This window comes from Mixophyes fleayi, chromosome 7, assembly GCF_038048845.1.
Source record: "Mixophyes fleayi isolate aMixFle1 chromosome 7, aMixFle1.hap1, whole genome shotgun sequence".
NCBI classification, from domain to species: Eukaryota; Metazoa; Chordata; class Amphibia; order Anura; family Limnodynastidae; genus Mixophyes; species Mixophyes fleayi.
Window position 1 is genome coordinate 41,290,197 of NC_134408.1, and position 22,651 is coordinate 41,312,847.

General features: G+C 39.6%; 3 protein-coding genes across 3 annotated transcripts in view; 1 reads left to right on the top strand and 2 right to left on the bottom strand.

The window, feature by feature from the left end:
- The window catches only part of TMC7 (transmembrane channel like 7), a 42,237-nt gene extending 39,968 nt beyond the window's left edge, over positions 1-2,269 (top strand). The window contains exon 16 of the mRNA XM_075179739.1: positions 167-2,269. Coding sequence (XP_075035840.1) covers positions 167-229 — 63 coding nt within the window. The 3' untranslated portion in view covers positions 230-2,269. The remainder of the gene's footprint in view (positions 1-166) is intronic.
- Positions 2,270-5,374: 3,105 nt separating this feature from the next.
- On the bottom strand, positions 5,375-10,739 carry LOC142098681 (uncharacterized). The gene is made up of 4 exons (XM_075181502.1): positions 9,796-10,739; positions 7,452-7,600; positions 6,723-6,792; positions 5,375-5,715 (listed from the first exon to the last, which is right to left on the bottom strand). The coding sequence occupies exons 1-4, from the start codon at positions 10,531-10,533 to the stop codon at positions 5,515-5,517; spliced, it is 1,158 nt and encodes a 385-aa protein (XP_075037603.1). The 5' UTR covers positions 10,534-10,739; the 3' UTR covers positions 5,375-5,514.
- Positions 10,653-22,568, bottom strand: LOC142098494 (uncharacterized). The gene is made up of 12 exons (XM_075181336.1): positions 22,491-22,568; positions 22,246-22,336; positions 21,242-21,436; positions 20,302-20,354; positions 18,400-18,508; positions 15,052-15,091; positions 14,793-14,962; positions 13,328-13,501; positions 13,172-13,250; positions 11,078-11,233; positions 10,743-10,913; positions 10,653-10,690 (listed from the first exon to the last, which is right to left on the bottom strand). Exons 1-12 carry the CDS (start codon positions 22,541-22,543, stop codon positions 10,653-10,655), a joined length of 1,329 nt encoding a protein of 442 aa, XP_075037437.1. The 5' UTR covers positions 22,544-22,568.
- Between the last annotated feature and the right edge of the window lie 83 nt (positions 22,569-22,651).

Here is a 22,651-nt window from a genome sequence, read left to right on the forward strand (position 1 = left end):
TGGAAACTGCAGGAAATGTTTTACCATTAATGGGAATACCCCATGCTACAGACCTGGACAATCTGTATGATTACATTGTAGTAATTACTGACACATTGCTTGTGTTTTCTAGCAGGTTACTGTAACTGTAAATGGCTAAATAGTGTTCTATGTTTGTTCTTTTCAGGAGAGCAGAGACAAAATGTTCCTAATCAAACGTCTGACTGAAGCACACACCATCCATGTCTGACAGCTTCCTCTAGCATGTGACGTGTCAGGGGAACGTACAGTTTTATGTCTACTGAACCCAAGTTCATATGTCACAAGGTGCAATGTTACATTGCTCTCCCAACTTTATTTACTACTGTTACACGTGCTCTAGGATGCAGCTCCTCCTGTAGGATGTAGCTAGGCTGATAGTTAGACTTTTATTCTCAATGGAAATATCTTAAGTAAAACCCCACAGTAACATGTAAAAATGTGCTCCTAAAACCTCAGGTGAAAGTGCATTTAATATCCTATATACACATCCAAAGCATGTATGTTTTTTACATGCCTATGCATCAAACCTGTATTCAAGTTGTGCAAGGGAAAAAGAAATGTTATTTTTTTATTTATTTTAAATTGTAAATATTTAGTCACAATGGTTTCAGTCATGTATGGTGAGCTGACCAGTATAACATAAAGATAATGGTGCTTACATCTACAAATCGGGGTGCCACTGGAATTTTTAACAAAATGTGTGTTTGAAGAAACCTTACTTGTCCATGTATTTTTTTACTATATACTCTAGATGTTTGCCCTTTCTAAGCAGCGTAACTCCTTCCCATATTGTTGTGCTGTCATGCTCATGGCTACTGTCACTCAAGAATATCTCTCTGGGCAGGAAACCAGCTAGTGAAAAACCCTCCAGTATTTCAGAGCAGTTTTAATGCTGGCAGAAAAAATTGCTTAAAAAGTTCTCTGCTGTGACTGAACGCAGGTACAGAGCGCCCTTACCTCTCATCTGACAGGTGCACAGCAAATTGTATTTGTTTTTATGCAGAGATTTTCTTACTGAGCGACTTTCATTAAACATGACTCGCAACAGTGGAAACCACCTGTGTGATAGCATGTCATCAGTGTATATTTAAAATATAAGCAGAGATCTATACACCAACCACAATTAGTAAACAATGATTTTTTTTTATATATATATTTTTACGCCATTGTCTAGCAATGCTACTTGAGTTCTTCATCCATTCATTTGAGGTCAGTTTAAGCAACACAATATTCTATTGTACAGTGTTAAAGTAGAAAACCTAAAATATACATGTATGTAAATGTACATTGTCAGGAACATGCTCCCAGCGTCCATGATTTTGGGTGGTTTACTATAAGGGGTTACGCACGATTCCAGCACTCAATCTTTCACTCACTAATCACACAGGTTACAGATTTTCTGAATCGCCCCTAAACAGTGATCTCCCATGCATACACACCTATGATCTACCACCACCTATGGAATAAGGGCAATAGGACCCCACTATACTGGCATACACTATGCTCCTTGTTACACACAGGTTAGCAATGCACACACCAGCAATCAAAGGGTTAACATATAAAACCTCTTGTTACACAAATGTACATGCTGGCAGACACTAGGCTTGTTAGTCAAACTGGATTGACAATTCACACACCAGCATACAAAGGGTTAACACGGTCAAGCAATACTCTTCATAAAAGGTTAATGGATTTGTTAGAGTATCAAGGACAATACTTATTAAATTTTAGATTTAATATACAAAGGTAAAGGGCATTTGGATATAATAAAAAAGAACATATAAAAAAATAAGTGAGTTTCCTAAAAAGAATGTCTAAGCTTAACCTATTTACCTCCCCCTGGGCTGACGGACCAAATGTTTTTAAACACTTTTGTGTGCAGGGAAATAATTGACATTCATATTTATCAATTTAATATTTTATTTGTGCCCCAACCCAGACATACATGTATGTTGTTTCCAAATGAATAGCACTTTATTCAGTATATGCTGTCGTGTTTACCTGTTTCCGGCACTGTACACTGACACACAGGGTTACAAGCGATTAGCACAAGAGGTCAGATATGGTATAAGGCATTACAGCTTTAAACAAATGGTGTTTTTATACAGAATTGATGTGGAATATTTTTACCAGTACTAATCTAACTTTTTAAAACTGAGCATGTCATGTGATGAAACATTCAATTTAACTTTGTCTGCCAAAAGAGTTTTATTTTAAAAATGATTAAGAAATAAAATGTGTATTTTAATGCTTGTGTGATTGTTTTGATTATGCAGTAATGCCAAACCGAAATCTGTGGGAAAGTGCTTACATTCTTAAAGGTACATGCATAGGTACATTCTTAAAGGTACATTCTTAAAGGTACATGTTCTACCTCCTGGAGACGCTAATTTGCATTTAGAACTAGAGTGGTGAGTGGGAGGACCAATCACAAGCCACAGTTAAAGTGTGGCTCGTGATTGTTTCTCCCTCCCTCTTGGTTGGTTAATAAAATGAATTTGCCAGTTCTACATGCAACAGCTGCCTGGGCTTCGGCTGGGCTGGGGTGGTTGTACTACCACTTTTACTAGGTGGTGTTACAGCTTTAAATATACTTGTATAAGTACGTTCTTGAAAGTTATCCTTAGTTAAGAAACTATTCATGTCAAACTCTCATCCCCATACTTAACAATAAATATTTTAGGAAACCTTAAAATGTGAAAAAGATCAGGAATCAAGTTGTTGACAGAATGTTAAACATTTCATCTAGATTAATAAAGCAGGTAAAGTAATATAATAGTACAATTGCACTAGTCAATATGAAGTGCAAGTAGTATAATGAATAAATAGGACTTATTATGATGTATAATTAGTAATGAATATAAATAAGCTCCTTTACATTGAAAACTATGCATAACTAAAATAAGAATAATTTTCATAATTAATCCACAAAAATCCATAAATATATAAGTAAACAACTCCAAAGGTATAGAATTAAATTAAAAAAAATCACAAAATAACCTTGATGCACTCAAATGGTCCCAGCATTGGAAGTCTCTTGCAGCGAATAAATGGTAAATTGTGTGCATGTATCAGTCAGGTAAGTACTATACCCATTCATTCAGAATCCTGATTTGGCCTTGGCTATTGGGTGACACTTGGTATAAATGTACAATAGGATTATTTATGCACAGCCACTTCCTGCTGCCTGCAGTAATTCACAATGGCTATTTTACTTGTATGCCAGACAGAGTGCCAATATTTGGTGAAAATTATTCAAATTATTTACCGTGAATAAAATTCAAATGCACAACATGAACAGCCTACTGTTTTACACCAGTGACTGCATTATTTGAGTCTACGGTAACTCATAGGAGTAAGATAACATTGTTATTGTCTTCATTTTATATGTCACAATTGTATATTTTAATGTTTCTCTTCCGTTGCTAGAATTGTACGTCTAAATGTGCTTTCCATGCATATAATGCTTCTAGCTGGGGCTAAACGCCTTCCCTCTCAGTGTATAGGCTGACTACCGACACCTACAAGAATGTGTAAAAGCAACATCATTTTGCCCACCCAAAATGTGCAATTACTGCCCCCTGAAGCTTATTTAAATATTCCATCCTGGAACCTGGATGCAAGTCACCGTGATGCACTAATCCGGCGGTTCCCGAACTGTGCGCCGCGGCTCTCAGGGGTGCCGCGGTGCTGTCACTGGGGTGCCGCAGGCCAGCCATATAAAAAAAAAAAAGAAAGAACACAGTAACTTACCAATCCGCCGGGCGCCGGGACCAGTAGACTCCTCTCTCCGGCAGCAGCTGTCACTGACGTCGATATTCAGTGACAGCTACTGCGGGAGAGAGGAGGCTGCTGGGTCCCGGCGGATTGGTAAGTTACTGTGTTCTTTCTTTTTTTTTTTTTTTTTATATGGCTGGCCCGCGGCAGAGAAGTTAGAGAGATCGTGACAGCGGGGCAGAGGAGGGTGACAGCAGGAGAGTGACAGCGGGGCAGAGGAGGGTGACAGCAGGAGAGTGACAGCGGAGCAGAAAAGAGGCAGAGGAGGGTGACAGCAGGAGAGTGACAGCGGGGCAGAGAAGAGGCAGAGGAGGGTGACAGCGGGGCAGAGAAGAGGCAGAGGAGGGTGACAGTAGGAGAGTGACAGCGGGGCAGAGAAGAGGCAGAGGAGGGTGACAGCGGGGCAGAGAAGAGGCAGAGGAGGGTGACAGCAGGAGAGTGACAGCGGGGCAGAGGAGGGTGACAGCAGGAGAATGACAGCGGGGCAGAGGAGGGTGACAGCAGGAGAGTGACAGCGGGGCAGAGGAGGGTGACAGCAGGAGAGTGACAGCGGGGCAGAGGAGGGGGACAGCGTGAGAGAGGGCAGTGTGTCTGGATGCAGAGGGGGCAGAGTGTCTGGATGCAGAGGGGGCAGAGTGTCTGGATGCAGAGGGGGCATTTTTGCATACAACTAAATAAGTATATCTGTCCTGACCTAAATACTTATTACAATTTTTTGACCCAACTACTTCTAAAACAGGACTGCTCAATAATTATATTGGAGGGGTGCCTTGAAAAAATTTGGAGACTCTAAAGGGTGCTGCGAACGGCAAAAGTTTGGGAACCACTGCACTAATCCGTATGTTTACCTATAAATGGACGCATCACATAAAGATAGGCATATGATGTCACAAAGCAGCATTTGCGCTGCAGGACTGCATTTATGTAGTGTTGTAAATCACCCCTATTGTATACTCTGTTACAGGGTGTGAAGATACCTGGTTTTCTGGGCCAGTTTTACCCACGTCACTCTGGCTGGCCACCCACGGGTGCCTTCTTAGGCTAGGGAAGCCTACCCAGTACCTTCTAAGGTCCTTATTAGTCATTCAGGCAAATGGCGTTCGAAAGTAAAGCAATAGATTTATTGCAATAAAAAAAATCACTAAAACCTGGGGGTAAATGTATCAAGCTGAGAGTTTTCCGGCGGGTTTGAAAATTCAATCAGATTCTAGCTATCATTTATTTAGTACATTCTACAAAGATATAGCTAGAATTTGATTGGTTGCTATAGGCAACATCTCCACTTTTCAAACCCGCTGGAAAACTCTCAGCTTGATACATTTACCCCTTGGTATCTGTGCAAAAAGCTAAACAAAATAAGACACACACATAAAAAGGGACTAGATGGACTTAGGTTCTTTTCTGCCTTCAAATTCTTAATTTTTCAACAGATTCTATTTCCTTACATTGACCTTTTAATTTTCTATTAAGAATAAGGGGTAAATGTATCAATATGCAGGTTCTTCAATACCCGCGTGTTCAGCCTCTCCCGCGATTAAATTTCAAGCGGCGCTGCATTGTAAAGGGTTAACTTCCCTTTACAATGCAGCGCCGCTTGAAATTTAATCGCGGAAGAGGCTGAACACGCGGGTGTTGAAGAACCCGTATATTGATACATTTACCCCAAAGAGTCAAACAAATTACATTTTTACCTTCTTGCAGAATTGCAATACATATTTACTTAGCCTGAATTTTCCAAAGACCAATATCTAAAACGGTCTTGGAATTTTCATCTGGAATTTCCAGTTTTGCACCATTGTCCAAAAGTAGTTTTATTGTCTTGGTATTTCCATTTTGAACAGCGTAATGTAAAGCGGTCTTCCCAAACATATCCTGTTGGTCTATGTTCACCATTCCCACAGTAGTGTCCAGAAGCACCTACATGGTAAAGGAATAGATAATGCAACAACTGGGATATTTAAATGCCTCACAATAATATGAATGGAAACATTAAAGTTAATTAGGAATAAAAGGCATAACAAGAGATTACTGGGCCCCATATATAGGAATACCTGACCTCTCCACCCCCTCCTCATTCCATTCCTGCACAGTCATAGCACTCACCTGTTGTCCTAGAACGCTGCAGTGCTGCCAGCCATGGTGTTGTGAATGATCCATTTGTTACCCCCCCCCCCCCATTCAACACTATGTAGCCCATATGTCACACCTACTACCCAATAGATTTGATATAGGACTCTGTTCTCTACAATTGCTAAGGGAATTATCAGCCAAGTGAAATGAAATCCGTACCAGGGCATAAAGATGACTGGCGCATCACAGCAGCAGGCAGTGCAGGAGATGGGAGTACACTGCAGGATTATCCTGTACACAAATAGTCCTACGCTTATGGGGAAATTATTTTGGGTCCCATAGTAATCTTATGCGCTTCCTTGCCAATTCTTAACATCCTGCATTATTATGCTTGATTAGGCACAGGCGAAGGCATGCACATGATCGTGGCTAGTTTATAACCACTATAATTATGTTGCACAACCCAAAAACGGTGGCTCTATCTCTGAGCCAAGGAATTATGTAAATTTTACCTTCTTTATATATGACACAAAACTAGGCATAAGGTGATCACTACATAATCAGCCATCATTTGGAGCTCATCATTTCAAGGGATTGATCAATGGCTTTTTTGATAAAAACTCTGGAGAATATCTGTACATAGTAAGGAGATAGGGCTATGTTAATGTGGGCTAATGCCCGCTACTTCAGATAGTAACAGATCAGGAAACCTTCAAAAAAAAAAAAGAGAACACATGCTGTTGGCTATGTTATAACTTAAGGCATTCAGCTAAGAGTATCAATTACGTTTCTGTATGTATGCTGTAATGTGTTGCATAATATGGTGGCACTATATAAATAAACGATAATAATACCTGACAAATAATTGTATCCTCTTGAGAAGCTGCATGATGCAGAAGTGTTTTACCTTCTTCATCTGTGAAACTGTACGTGTTTAGAAGATAATTCTCCAGTTAGTGGAACATGCATAAATCAAGCTAAATATTTGAATTAAATTTCTTAGGTGTGTTTTGTAAAGGAAATAACTACAGATATATAGACATAACAGAAGTGTTGAAAACAGAATACAATATAATAAGAGGACAGTTACATATTGTTATATATATATATATATATATATATATATATATATATATATATATATGGGGATTCAAAAGTCGCAGTACACCCTTTTATTTTCAAAAACTCTACAGGAATTGGGCCGATTGGCTGATTTCAAGATGGCGCCCATGTTTGGTACATACCGTAAAAGATAGACCACGTCACCCATACCTTACTGGAGTATTCAGGTTTCCCAATTTCCTGTAGAGTTTTTGAAATAAAAGGGTGTACTGCGACTTTTGAATCACCCTGTATATATATATATATATATATATATATATATATATATACAGTAAATATTGAATGCTGCTTTTAACAGTGATCACTTAGAGAAGTCTGAAAGAAAGGTGCGTTCATCGCTGTGTAAGGTCCCATTCTTCATAGCCCAGAATGCTGCCTCTTTCTCGAACCTCTCCAAATATCAGCAACTGGAATTAACATGTTTTCAGGCTTTCAATTTACAACAGCAAGATATATTATACCTGGAAATAAATAAATGGGATAGGCACAGGTTTCTAAGTGTTATATTGTCATGACAGAGTATTGCAGCTAATGAGCTCTGAAATATATTCAAGTTTTCACTGCAAGAATCCATTCTTCGTTCTCTGTAAATATCTTGGCTGGCTGCTTTCTATAATACAAAAGACATGATTATTGTTTCCTACAAGAAACATGGATCATTTATTCATGTCGGATGAGGTACTCTGGTCAAGTACAAGCTTTTGCAGAAGGACCTGCAGCCTGATCCATTAAGTTAAATAAAGCAAAAAAAAATGAGTAACTTTGAACCTTGGCAAAACCATGTTGCATTGGAGGGGAGGTAAATTTAAAATGTGGGGGCAGATTTATAGTTGGGATAGGGCATATCCTAGATAATCTTTTAATGTCAGTGTAAAAATAAAGCTATCAAGTATTTGTGTGCTACATGAAAAAACAGCCAGTATTTTCCTTATGTGCAAAATAATAAACTAATTTGCACCCATTGCATTGCAACTTGGTTTTGCCAAGATGCAAAGTTACTCATTTTTTTTGCTCTACTTTCTTTAATGAATCAGGTCCCTGGTGTCTAGCTTGCTGCATGGCCTGACGGCCACGCACAATATGAGGTTTCAATCTAATCGCACATGAGTGGCCAGTCAGTATAAGCTGTACAGCCTGTGGGCTGAGCAGCCAGATCCTATGGGGGCCTGCCAACCACTGTATGCTGATAGTGACTGGATCATTCACATTCTGTTTTTTTACCACACACATTGCTATTAGGCAAATCTCCCAATATCACTGTAAGCGTGGTCTGATCTGATGATGTCATTCTGCTTTATCAACCGTCCTTCAAGTGCTCCTGATATGTTATACATAGATTGTCACTCCTACTACATGAGCTTATTAGAGTTGTCCTAGACCAAAATCCTTAACCTTTTGCACCCACAACCTTATTTGAAGTACTTTGCCGTTGTTTACATATTACATACATTCAAATATTAAATGTGTATTAAAACATAATCAATAAGATGTTAGTGACTTGTAGAAATGAATATAATAAAATCAGTGTATTAGTAATACACTTAAGTTATCCCCCAATTCGTAGCTTTTTTAGAGAAGCTTATTCTAAATTTAGGTATGTAATAAGCAGGTATGGGTGTATTTAAATAACCAATAATGGTTTTATTGGCTCTTTGTTTTCACATAGCAAGCAACTTAAAGCAGCAATCCCATGAAGAAATGAGTGTTGAGTTTTCATTTAATTAATCAATGTGGCAGATTGTAAGAAGAAGCTGAAGCTTGGTAATTAGCATTTGTCCTTGGTTTGTTTCTTCCGACTGCTTGGGATATTTTATTTTCAACTCATAAATGTGAGTGTGTGCTACTACAACTTCACTCAAGTTTGTAGTAACCTAGCCTAGACCTAGGGGGATACAACTGCAGACTGCTGCCTGCCTGGTTTTACCATCTTATGACATATGTAAGAACAAGTTAACCCGTGCATGATACTCATGCATTCTAGTCAAATCAAGCTACTTAAGGTGTTAAAAAGGTTCTTGTCATCTTCATCACCACACACACACGCCGCTAGGCCTTTATATATTAGATAATGCTAAGAATTTAGTAGGTCAGTGTAGTATATAACTCCGCCCAGCAGGTGGCGCTGCAGCTTGAGCACTCTGTCACCAGGTAGTTTTTTCCACACACACACACACACACACTAACACACGACGCTAGGCTTTTATATATTAGATGCCTGTCAGCAAAAAATAAAAAAGTGATAATTTTAACTAACTGGTTACTTATTTAATAAAGATGAACCTGGGGGAGCTTGGGGTGATAGGGGGTGAATAATTGGGAATGAAAGGTAGCATTGAACAGCAAAATAAAAGTGTTTTAAAGTTGTGTATTTATATTCTCCATTATGGTTGTGATAGATTACAAGTCATTAAGGGACAGGTATCCTATAATTTAAGTAGTCCTCATCTAGCCAGTTGCTAGCTAATGTCACATGAGAGCACAGTGGCTCAGTGGTTAGCACTTCTGCCTTACTGCACTGGGGTCATGAGTTCAATTCCTGACCATGTCCTTATCTGTGTGGAGTTTGTATGTTCTCCCCGTGTTTGCGTGGGTTTCATCCAGGCACTCTAATTTCCTCCCACACTCCAAAACATACTAGTAGGTTAATTGGCTGCTATCAAATTGACCTTAGTCTATCTTGGTTAGGGTGTATGTTAAGGAATTTAGACTGTAAGCTCCAATGGGGCAGGGACTGATATGAGTGAGTTCTCTGTACAGCGCTGTGGAATTAGTGTCGCTATTTATATGATGATGATGACGACATACCTTCCTGTCTTGTTCTTCATTATTTTCTTCTGCTTCATTGCCCAGATTGCCAAATTTTGAAGGAGTTTCAGAGCCTTCATCGTCTGATAGGCTTAGTTCCAGTGATGTATCAAAAAACAGGTAGTCCTCATCAAGCATGGAGTCAGACACATAGCTACAGTGATCTCCACATGAACAGCAGTAACCAGAGGTTTGTGCAGCCTCACTGTCTAGCAGGGCGCTGTGGACTTCATTGTCTTCATCAGCTTTAGTACCATTATCAACTGTTGCTTCTGCATTGTTCAAGCAGTTAGATAAAGGCTGAGAAGCTGGCCGTGGTGAGACAGCAGTCAAGTTGTCCTCAGATTCTAACAGTAATTGTTGTAATATGAGAAGTTGTGAGGCTCTATCATCGATCTCCTCTTTTCTGTTATCACTAAAGGAATACTGGACACTTTGTTTCATGCCATCATATGATGCTCCATAAGTCAAACCACTGCTTGTATTGTTTTTAGCATGTTCATTTACTTTAACAATGACAGGTGACTTTTCGCTTTCACGAGAGAAGAACACATAGCTTGCTGGACTGCTTGCTTTCCTGTATTTTGGTGTAGTAAGCCCATCTGTCTGTATGTTATTCTGCGTCTGCAGATTTCCAGCTGTGTTTTTAGTGATTACGTTATCCAAGTTCTCACCAAGTGGAGATGGACGTGTGCTACCATCTTCTGTTACGGGATTGGATGGTGTGACCTCCACCATGGTGACCTGATCAGATTTATTTTTACTTGTCCCATCTGTATTCCCTGAAGATACCCCTGGGACTCCTTTTTTGGAGCTGGATACATTTTGAGGTTTTCTCTCTGGTGAACCGTGTTTTCTTACTGCTCTCCTCTGTGAGTCCTTACTATCACTTCTTCTATGTGATGCAGTTGATTTGATGACATTTCTTTTAGAAACATCTAATTTACCAGGACTAACTTTCTTAGCCGTTTCCCCTTGTTCAGCATGTGTGCAGGAAGATATATCAAGCCCTTTAGATGTGATCAAAGGTGAAGTGCTCCTGCAGTCATGTAGTTTGGTGTCTGTAATGGATTGTATGATCTGTTTCTTTCTTGTATGACAGTTTTCAGCATCTGAAACTGACAAACATCACAATATTTTATGGAATATCTGTGCTACTAAATCACAGAGTAAAAGTTCAGCTGAACTGATCACCTTTTTGTTACTGAATAGCTTTAGGTCTGTTGTACCATAGGCTCACTAAGCAGGCCCCGCCCACCTTGCTCACATGACTACTGGTTACCTTTGGCTGCTGTTGCTGGTATCACGTTGGCTGTAGAGACCAGTTCTGTTGCATGTGCCACAACCGTCCGAAATGGAGATAGCCATTTGTTACATGGAAAAACATATTCTGCTGCCCTTTTCTTTACAGTGATATTCCTGCAATAGCACCTGCAGTCTGATAGAAATACATATTAACTGGGGCTGATATGTCCATATGCTATATATAACTGCAGTGGTTATACGTCTACGTTATGACTGAATAAGATGTTGGCTGCTCCACATGTTTCTAGACAATCATTCAGATATCATGCAAAACAACTACATGAATTGGGTGCTTCTCTAAAGGTTTCATACAAATTCTGTGTCCAAAGCTCCTGTGAATCTAAACTTCAGCAAGGTAAAGTGGTTCAGTAGAAATTTACACATGGATGCAGCATTCAGCACTTTTCAAATAACAATATAACACCCGGACACATCAGATTAAAAAAAAAGTGGCATTCAGTACAGTCATGATACCCAGCTGTAAGGTTATATATCATTTCTGTTGCTTACAGTCTTTTAATGGTCAGAAAGGAGGAGATCATACTGCACAAGGTATATCATCAATTATAGATCCCTATATGAGTGGATGAATATACCACCTCATATCCCAGAGTACTTAATTATAGAGGAACTGCTGAGTGGTAAATAAAAAAACACACCAAATAAAGACCATAATTTTGGAGAAATATTTTATTAAGCCTACAAGACATAATAATAGGATAGATCTGTGTTCTAAATTTAAAAATTGAGATATTATTGCAAAACTTATGAGTATTAACTGTATCTATCAGACTATATATTAAACCAATTGAAACTCCTTATAAGGATTAATCCAATTATCTTGAATTCTATTATAACATAAAGAATATAAGAAATATAATTTCTCAGAGCTAGATATTGGAATTATCTGATATACTGAAGATAAGTAGCTCTTTATTATATAACGACAAATAATTTAGTGGACAAATGTATTAGATTGTACTATATATATATGAAGATTAATTGTCCTATACACTTTACAATAATTTAGACAGGACCACAGAGCGTCTGCAGTTGATCTGCAATTTTAATTCACTTTGTATGTTTTGGTTTTTAATATTTCGTTAGTTTTCTCTCATCAGGAGAAGCACACGATATTTTACAGATAATAATAAAGGTTATGTTTTATTTCATTATTTGCCTTTCCACTTATAGATTCTGAGTGCCCCTTTTTTGCCATGTCTTTCCCTTCTTTGTGTATGAGTCTTTTAATGGGTAAACCGTGCTGCACCAGCAATATAATTCCACCGCATCCGCAGTATCAGAATGATGCATCAATACACTCAGGTAGTAAGGTACAAGGTGTATAATGGTAATAGGTCAGTGAGTGAAGCGGTTGGTCCAGGAAGCCTTGTAATCAGTAAGTACAAGGAATAACACACCTTCATATGAGAAGTGAAGACTCTGAAATGGCACATATACTGAGAACTCAAACTCCTTAAAAGATGCTTCACGAATGACCATGGAGTCTTGTAAAGCTAGTTTTATTTTGTTTTTATTAACAATGAAATAGTTGTACTATGGTGTTACATTTTGCCTAGTTAGCTTTCTTCAATGATTGATTAAAGCAAGATACTACTTTATGAGAGTCTGCCGGAATGCACAGCCAATATGTATTGCTGTAATTAGTAGCTAAATTTGTAGTAATCCTGCCACGTGGCCCGAGCGACAGGATCAGTGCCCAATATGGCCAAACAAATTGGATGCCAAACAGGACTAGACCTATCTATTTGTCACTCTCCAGGAGTGGCTGCATCAACTCCGTCATCATTGGTGGCTGCAAATATAAAATGGCTGTATATGCAGTTTGATAGCGCTCAATTGCCAACATCATTACCAACACGCCTGATAATGATCCTAGCAATTCCAATATGACCATTACCAAATATCCCAGCAAATTAGCTGCATATGTGGACTTTTGGACATTGTTAGTACATTCCACTCTCCTTAATCTAATTCCTCCTTTATTTATAAAGGTCCAAACTAAATCCATCTCACATTAGTGTAATATTTCATTTCCAAATTGATGTACCTTTACGTTTTCTGTCAACTCCCATTATTACATGCTTCAGTTCTCCAACATCTCTTGTTTCCACATGAAAAGTAGCAGCCTTAAATACAAAAAAGAAATACTATGATATAATCTGAGATACCAGTATTACTGACAATAGGGAAGGGCAGTTCTTACCTGCCCAGCACATGATGTGGTAGACTTAGCCAATGAGTTTTGAAGGACAAGTGTTTTTGATCTCCCATTTTCACCAACTAGTTGTATAACCAGGGATGGTTTAGCTTCTGTTGGATAAGTGGCTCCTCTATTGATAACAATTTCATAATCTATGTTCTCACTTGTTGCTGGCACCTGCAGTATGCACTGAGATTGTAAGTATATAGTTTTTATAGTTGTAAATCACAATATGGTGCATGTAAAACCTCTAACTGAGAGAATCATAAAACACGGCATACTATATGATCTGTAGATAACACATGGCTTAGTGTAACAGCAGTAGTACTAATTCCATCAACACTGAGGGTTATTATCTAACATTACTGAAACATACCTCCCTGCAGTTGGCCAGCTGGAGGGGTGTGTCTTGCACCCCAATATTGGCCCACAAGACAGACACTCACCTAAATAGTGTCCACATAATTAATCTAATTTTACCCATAAGATCAGCAGGATCTTCAGGGGAAGGAATATTTTCCTTGCAGGTTGTTCCCTCAGAGCACTTCTCCTCTTGGCCAGGAGGTGGCGCTGTTGCAAAATTGGCAGCTAAACATTAATAAAAACAAAAAAACACCTCTCTGTCTCTCCTCCATTGATCGGGGACAGAGGGACAGTCCTCTATAATCAGGAACTGTCCCGCTGGAATTGGGACGGTTGGAGGGTATGCTGAAAGGTGCAAACGTGCAGTAATCCATAGTAACTTTCCGACATCTCCTGCTTAAAGCCCAGAAAGTCAGAATGTCTTATTGGTTGCTATGATTTATTTCACATTTACACCTTTGAGCAATGTCTATAAACAACCCTTACTGGAAGTTTTATTTTTTATATTTTTTATATATATATATTTATATATATATATATATATATATATACATACATACACACACACACTCTTCTTTTTTATGGTTTTGTTTTGTAATGTTGTTTTAAATATATAGTGTTTCCAGCCCCAACAATCTCCTCTGCTCAAGAAACTGAACCACTAGGAAATTTAACTTGAATACTCATGTATGTACTTCACCTACCTAAACTCCAAAACAAAACATTCCCCTGATAGCATGTCCTTGCTCTTGTGCAGTCCACAAAGAGAATCACCAGCAACTAAACTGCAGATACTGCCAACTCTCTTATTGCTGACTGTAAAAGGAGACATTTGTAGACTAGAAACAATGCATCCTGTTTCTCAATAAAACACTTAGGCTCCTACAGACTTACAGTCCTATCCACAACAGTGGCTACAGCAACCCTGTCCTACTGCACTCCTCCCAGCATTCCGTTATCGCCTAGAGAAAGCTTATTGGCTTGATTTGCAATCCATAGCAATCTTAAGGCTGAAGATGAGAACGAGACACACAAGCCAGACAAAATACCTGCAGTCTCCCACCACACTGCAATGTGTAGTTACTTGGGAATAGCAGTAACGTACCGTTTGAATCTTCTTAACACCAAGATCCACACTTTCATCACAGTGTGTGTGACTGCCTTCACTCAGAGATGATGTTTCTGTATTGGAACAATGTTCTTGGCAGGAAGATGGAATAGTCACACATAGCAAGGGATGGGATTGTAGCACACCTCTCTTGAAACCACCTTCTGCTATGAAAACAAAGCAATAAATTAACCCAAAAAATAACCCATAAAATAATTGTGTAAATAGTTACCTATTTCTCTCTAGAAGTACTTACTTCTGCATTGGTGAGAGCATTGGCAAGGACACACTGGGGTCTAAAAAAATAAAAAAAGCACATCACTAAAATATACCATAAGTGCTCAAACACGTATAGCTATTAAAACACGGGTTGGAATTGTAGTCAGAAGCAGAAGTTTGTCAGATCGTCCCTACAACTTAGTAAACCCCAGATAGTATTGGGACCTTCAGAGTCTAAAGTCCGTTAAGTAAGGGCCTTTAGGTGCACCCTAGTTAATTAAGCAAGTGACGATAAATCAGGTAACAATGTAGAATAAAAATTAGCTACCTTAAGTAACACTGTGATGAAGTAACACTTCGTCATAGTCCTTACTTAAACCATCTCTGCACATGCACACAACTGATTATTTAAGTAGCACTCTGGCATTACTTAAATTATCAGCTCTATTGCACATGAAGAATAACCTAAGTAACTGCAGTGCATCACTTATAGAGAAGTAACCAATCCCACTCCGCTGCGCTCAGAGGGGACTGATGTGTGATCAGAGCTCAGCTCCACTCTGCACTAAATACATCCTGCACAGGACTGATCGGTCCCCTCTGAACAAGATGTATATACATATACATACATCACAGATTCATGCTTTATAATATACACACACAGACATGTATGGAAAAATGTGTGTATATGTATATATTGGCGCACATCATATTTATACATGTACATTCAATATATGCATAAAAGTTATTTTTATTTGGGGGGATGTAGGCATAAAAGGGTCAAAATAAAAAATTCTATAAAAAAAATAACTCTTACATATGTATATTTAATATACATGTATAAATATGGTTTACACAGAAGTTAGGGACAGCTTTATTATCTTAGGGGCTCATTCAATTCAAAGCGAAGGCACTTGCAACATCGCCGATCTTTCCTCACACCCTACAGAGGTGCACAGGAAAATCCACGATGTTGGAGTACTGTAGTACGCGGAAATGTGTGGAGCCGGACACCGCGGTGATATCCAGCATAACCTCTTGGTGTTAAGGACACCTTAAAGGCATTAATGACCTGTTAAGGTCTCCTTAAATTAAATGTACAGCAATGTACAGCATCTGGGCTTAATGCCTCACAGAACTCCATTATATTATTATTATTATTATCCTTTATTTATAGGGCGCCACCAGGTTTCCGCAGCACTGTATACAGTACAAACAATAGACCATACAGGGTAAACAGTACAGCAACAATGAAGGAGTAATACCAAGTAGCACACTGCCAGTAACAACCCTTTGGATCATGTCAACACCATACCCCAGCTGAATAAGCTTCTGAGATCGGTTCTTACTCTTGACATTTCACCCACAGCTGAATTTGCACTTTAAGTTGGTATTATCCTTTTAACAAGGAAATGATTTAATAGAAATGACTTCCCTGTTTACACATTACAATTGGCAAGGTTCTTAAGCTGGCTTTTGCAATCAAACCAAATGGTTGTTTCACTTGGCAAGATAAAAACAAATACAAGCTTTTTACAGGCAAAGCATAACGTCTTTCACAGTGTAGCCATTTAAGAAAAATATGTTCCATGGAATGAAAAATGGACAACTAGTCATGACTTGCCTACGCTAGAAGAATATGGAGACCACCTGTCCCTTATCCAGTGATCCTCCTGCCGTCCCCTTACACCCTGTTCTTCAGAGCTTTCATCATTGCTCATATAGACCAGAACATTTATCTCTATTGTCACTTTACACCACGGCTGAATATGTCACATTGTGTATTAATAATAGAAACCATTATCATCATAATAAAAATGAGTCCCTGCACACACGTAGCGGCTATAGGCTTCTTGAGGATGCGGTCTATCAGTGCACTAAGACCCAGTGACGTCAAAGAGCGAAGTAGCATTTCAAAAAATTTCACTTGATACATCAAACACATCTGATACTAGTCTATTTATCAACTTTGTCATACCTCCCAACCATATTGATTTAGGTGGGACAGTCCTGATTTGAGGGCTGATCGGGAAAGCTTTGTCCTGATCGGGGGGAGTTAGGAATTATTGTCCGTTCCCTGCTACTCTGCATGGCAGTGAATGGGTGCTAGTGTGCACTGAAGGCGTTAGGAGGGGTGGACATTATGGCGCAGCCTAGCACTTGAAAAGCGCTAAGCATGCTATCGGGTGTAGCCATGCCCCCATTGTGATGATGCCACATACCCTGTCCCAATGCCCGGCTATCTAAATGTTGGGAGGTATGATTATGTAAAGGTTTTATTTGCTATGCTTATGTAGGTTATCTTTAGCTGTGCGTATTTTCTCCCAGAAAGAAAATGAGTGGGGAGAATTGTAACAATCTTATGAATTTTCTCAGAGATAAAATCACTCAGATAGCTAATGCTAGGCAGCACACACACACACTCACATGTTTTACATGGCATCACTTAGAAGGATAGGCCAAGCAAAATGACCACATCTACCCCCATGACATAACATAGGAGGCGGGGCCAAGCAGAATATCCCACCCACTAAAATTACATTTAATGATGATCCATGTGTCATGCCACAAGAAGTTAATGTGATGGAGTAACGAATGCACAGGCAGGGTTCTGCCAAGTTATTCTCCTGCCTGAGGCAGTAACTGAAGTGTCACCTTTATATTCTCTTACACAAAACTATCAAAAACATTGTAAATGTGTTATGTGCACTTTAAAATACAAATATATTAATATTTACACTTTAATCAAGTAGGTAAATACCCCTGATTTAGATAATTAGAACACTGGCATTTTTTCAGTTAATTATGCACTGAATTCCCCTTTTTCTTTCTGCCCAAGACTTGCTACCTGTGACAGTTGCCTCAGGATGCTTCGTTAAAGGCACAGCCCTGTACATAGCAAACCTATTAGATTTACTGAACCTCATACAAAAAACATGTTTAGGTTGGTTACACACTACAGACATTATCGACTACTGTCTTTTTTATAACGATTTTACCAATACCTGAAAAGAAAAAAAAAAAGTTTGTGATCAGCTTGTCAATTCATTTGTACATAATATACATGATTTACATGATTTACCCTCAGATCTGTGCTCATTGGTCATAATCATCTGCTGAAAAGATCATAACTCTGTAAACTCTTTGGAGATTCTGATTGTGAGTGCATACACACTGCAGGATTGGAAGGATGTCGATCCATTTCTGAACGAGAATTTTAGTTCAGTTTAAAAATCAAATGAATCGATATGATGTCCATTGTTGCAGTGTGCACACTAATATGATATCGGGCCGAACTGTCATTTATCGGGTGATTGGCCTGATAATCGTCTAAAATCCCTGTAGTGTGTACCCAGCCTTAGTCAGCGGAACGCGTGATACTTACAGTGGCCAGAATGAGATTTGCAGCAGATGCAACAAGTCTTCTGAATTCTCCATGTGATATATCTGGTGGAGAGCTGTGACTGGGGCCTGGAGAGAAGTCTTCCCAGTCACTATAAAAACACAAACACACTTTGTTCTGGTCCATGTAACTAAACCAAACCTTTAGTAACGTACATATATTTAACTCCACCTTTAGTTTAATACGTAAAATTACCATGTTTATAGTGTAAGGCTCATTTCTACACAGCACCATTTAGTGTTTGAATTGGAGATTTGGTGAAAGCTCTGCCAGCTGTTAGATACTCAACACAGACATCCTGGCTTGGTACCGCTTGCTATATCCATAAGAAGGATACAACATCAAACTTTAGCTCTATAACTCTGTTAGCAAGTGAAGTTTGAGTATATAAATTGATACCTCCTAGCCCACTATTGAGGACTGAGAGTCTGATGTACACAAATTTGGCGTAATTCACCATTAAATAAAAAGTTGTATGTAAAAATAGTGTATTTACGCCCATCTGCTGAGCATCTTAAGTCCCACTTGCACCCAAGTTTTTATCCATTTGTTTTATGTGCAACAAATGCATTCTGTTAGGAATCAATAAAACGTTAAAAAAAACAATTCCCTAATACAGCTGAAACATCTCCCTGTTTTATGGTACGGGGGGAAAAAATCCAAAAAAGTTTTGCTGAAACACGCACACAAAAGCATAATATATTCCTGAGCAGGGATGCCATCAGAAACTGTGGAGCCCAGTACTAATTAATCTGGCAGCCCCCCCCCCCCTCCTCCCCATACATGTGCCCCCCTCGCTCTTCGCCATACATGCGCCCCCTATCTCTCATCACAGTACATTCCCCCCACTCCTTCATGACAGTAAATGTTCCCCTCCCCCCAAAGTAAATGTCCCCCTCTCCCCTCCCCGCAAGCACAGTTAATGCCCCCCCCCCCCCCCACAGTTAATGTTCCCCTCTCCCCCCCTTCCACAGTTAAAGTTTTCCTCTCCCACTCCACCCTCCCTCCACAGTTCAGGTCCCCAGGGTCTCTCTCTCTCCCCCCTTCCCTCCACAGTTAAGGTCCCCCAGGCTCTCCCTCTCCCCCCTCACTCCACAGTTCAGGTCCCCCAGGGTCTCCCTCCCCCTCTCTTCACAGTTAAGGTCCCCCAGACTCTCCCCCCTCCCTCCACAGTTATGGTCCCCAAGGCTCTCCCTCTCCTCCCCCCCCTCTCTCCACAGTTCATGTCCCCCAGGCTCCCCCTCCCCTCCTCCACAATTAAGGTCCCCCATGCTCTCCCTCCCCCCCCCACACAATTAAGGTCCCCCATGCTCTCCCTCCCCCCCCCCCCCAAAAAAAAAATGAATACCTAATTAACTTACCTTCTCCTCTGCGATGCTGCAGCTACCAGTCACTGATACACTGGGAGCTCGACGCGCAGTGATGACATCACCGTGCCGCGCTCCCAGTCTATCAGAGCCTGGGAGGTGGAGCTGCAGCATCGCGGAGAAGAAGGTAAGAAGAAAAAGGGGCAGCAGGGTCGGTGACTGAGGGGCCTGGACAGTCCAGGGAGTCCGGACAGACGAAGAGGTCTATCCGGGTTCCCTAGTCTGTCCGGGCCCCTCACAGCAGTACTGGCCGTACCCCCCTGATGGCAGCCCTGTTCCTGAGCACCAGGAACAGGCCGGCTGCCATGGGGTAAGAGCAAAAGGAATTCATGGTAAATATCATTCGCGTCTTTAGAAAAAAAGTTTAAATTTAACACTGATCTACGCATCAATAGGTGAATGTTACTTTCATGCTGGATTGAAAAAAAATAGTATTGTTTAGGCCTAAAATTACTGATTGTATTGTTTAATATCCCAGCAAAATAGCAGCAAAACATTACTTAGTGGGAGTGATTACCTGCATTTCCATTTTATGCTCCTCAGATGGACACGATTACCTGAAAAACGGTCCTGTAATTATAATGTGTTACGATAAATAGTATGATAAAGACTATAAAGATGCCAAACACACAAAAGTGGAGTTAATGATATCACTTATGTAAATGTAAGAAAACTACAGTCTAAGCTACAAAAATAATCTTCAAATTTGAAAGAGGCTAAAGTTACTTTAACATTTATCTCCACAATGTCTGACTTGGGATGCTCTGAGATGAGCAGTGGATGATGGTCACCAGCAATAGCGATCCGCTTGGGATTGGCTGTCTGTGAATGCTCCACTTACACTGCTTTATTAGCTGCATGAGTCATTTATCCTGCATTACAGAGGCTTTTGCCTTTTTATTGATGTCTAAAAGCAAATACATATTTTGCAAACAAAACAAGTGGTTATAACAGACGTAAGTGTATGTGACATATACCCGACGTAAACTGGGCACATATGCAGGGGCTGGCCGAGCTGGGGGGCATCTGCCACCTGGGCCAGTCCAATAGTGAGCTACTTTGGCCTGGGTCACTAGGCTACTTGCATTTTCCTTTAAAATGCTCCTATCTAGGCAGTTGAGCTGAGTCTCACCTACTAGGCTAAAATTTGCCTGCCAGCCCCTGCACATATGCTAACAATTCAGACCTGCACTTATCTTGCGATATATACCTGCAATTGCAGCTTTCTCAGTGGACCCTATCTGTGTCTGCGATTTGGGGCGCAATTATGGCCAAAACTCTGCATTAGCCCCCAAATCTCTGGTTGTTAACAACCTGCAAACTCAGCATGATGCAGACAAGTGCTTGACGCTTTGCTTCCCTGATTACTGCCATGCTTCAAACAACCACTAGTATCTGTTGTAAACTCCCTGGAGCCCAATGTCATAATGATGTACATGGGTTATATATACTCATACAGGGATGGTCAAGGATGACATCTTCCTTTTGATTTTCCTTTGCACTTGCTGCTTCTGCTCTTGGTTTATTTTCACTTTCTGGTTCCATTCCACTCCAGATTTTTCAGTGTAGGTTTGAAGGGAAGCTTTCATTTTATTATCCAGAAAGTTTTTCTTGATCCTCTGAGTTTGATGCAATGCACGGCCCCCTGCAAGCTAGCAGAAAAATACTGGTATTATTATTTACTTAGATATTGTCATTGCCATTATTTACAAAATAAAAATACTATTGTTGCTCTTTTGTTATTATCTACACATATAAAGTACTGTTGTTGTTTGTATTACTTTTTTTTCTGTTTTTATTATTATCTACGGATGAAAAACACTGCTCTAATTTACACTTGGCATGCAAGATGGAGGGAGGGATAAAAGGGGAAAAGTCTAAGACTAAGCAAAAGAGTAGCAAAATGATAAAACAAGTGGTTACTGTTGCCCTAAGCTCATCCTTCTTTCCATAAATCTAAACTTGTGTTTCCCAGCCACTCTAATTCAGCAATGGTGAAATGCCATAGGGTACCCATTACTGACATCACTGTGAGATAGTCTTGAACACCATGCACTTCTGAATATCATAAAGTATTTATTGTTTATTACACAAGCAGCACATGCAATTGACTAAGTTATAGATTTATTTAAGATTAAATTAACTCACCTTAAACTGAAAAATAATTCAAACATACTTTTTAGCTAAAGTCTAAAAAATAAACATCAATAAGAAGCTACAATGAAAAAAATGTGTGTTCCATTTTAAAGCGGTGAACAGAAATAACTGCATGGGAATTTAGCTTTAAAACCTGGTACTGTCCCTGCACATTAAGGACACCTGTTAACAATGCACTACAAGGTTTTCACATATTGAATAGTATACCATGTAATATATCATTAAGTGAAGCTAGGAAATGAATGGGAACTTACTATATGATAGACATACACACTGCAATATTATATATCCATTCTGAACTTACTTGATAGAGTCTATACTTTTTATCTGAATCCTTCTGATTTATAGATAAATCAAAAGCAGCTTCTTTTCTCTCCACATCAATATAATATTTTCTGCATTAAAAATAAATAGCACATGTTATGTTATTTTTGTTAAAGAAGAGTTCACTGAACAATACATTAGGTAATAACTGAGCATGCAGAGGGACAAGACATGACGTGAACTGCACTGGACAATATCAAGAGTTAAAGTATAACTCCAACTCACAGCCTTGCAGCCACTGCCGGGATAATGTCACTGATGGGGACACTGCAGTCCATGTCCGCTGCCCGCAGTCTCCTTCTGATGGGTGTTGTTGCTGCTATAGCAACAGTGGGTGTGGAGCAAGTAGCAGACTCACCTTGTCACTGGCGTATGCTGTTCGCCTG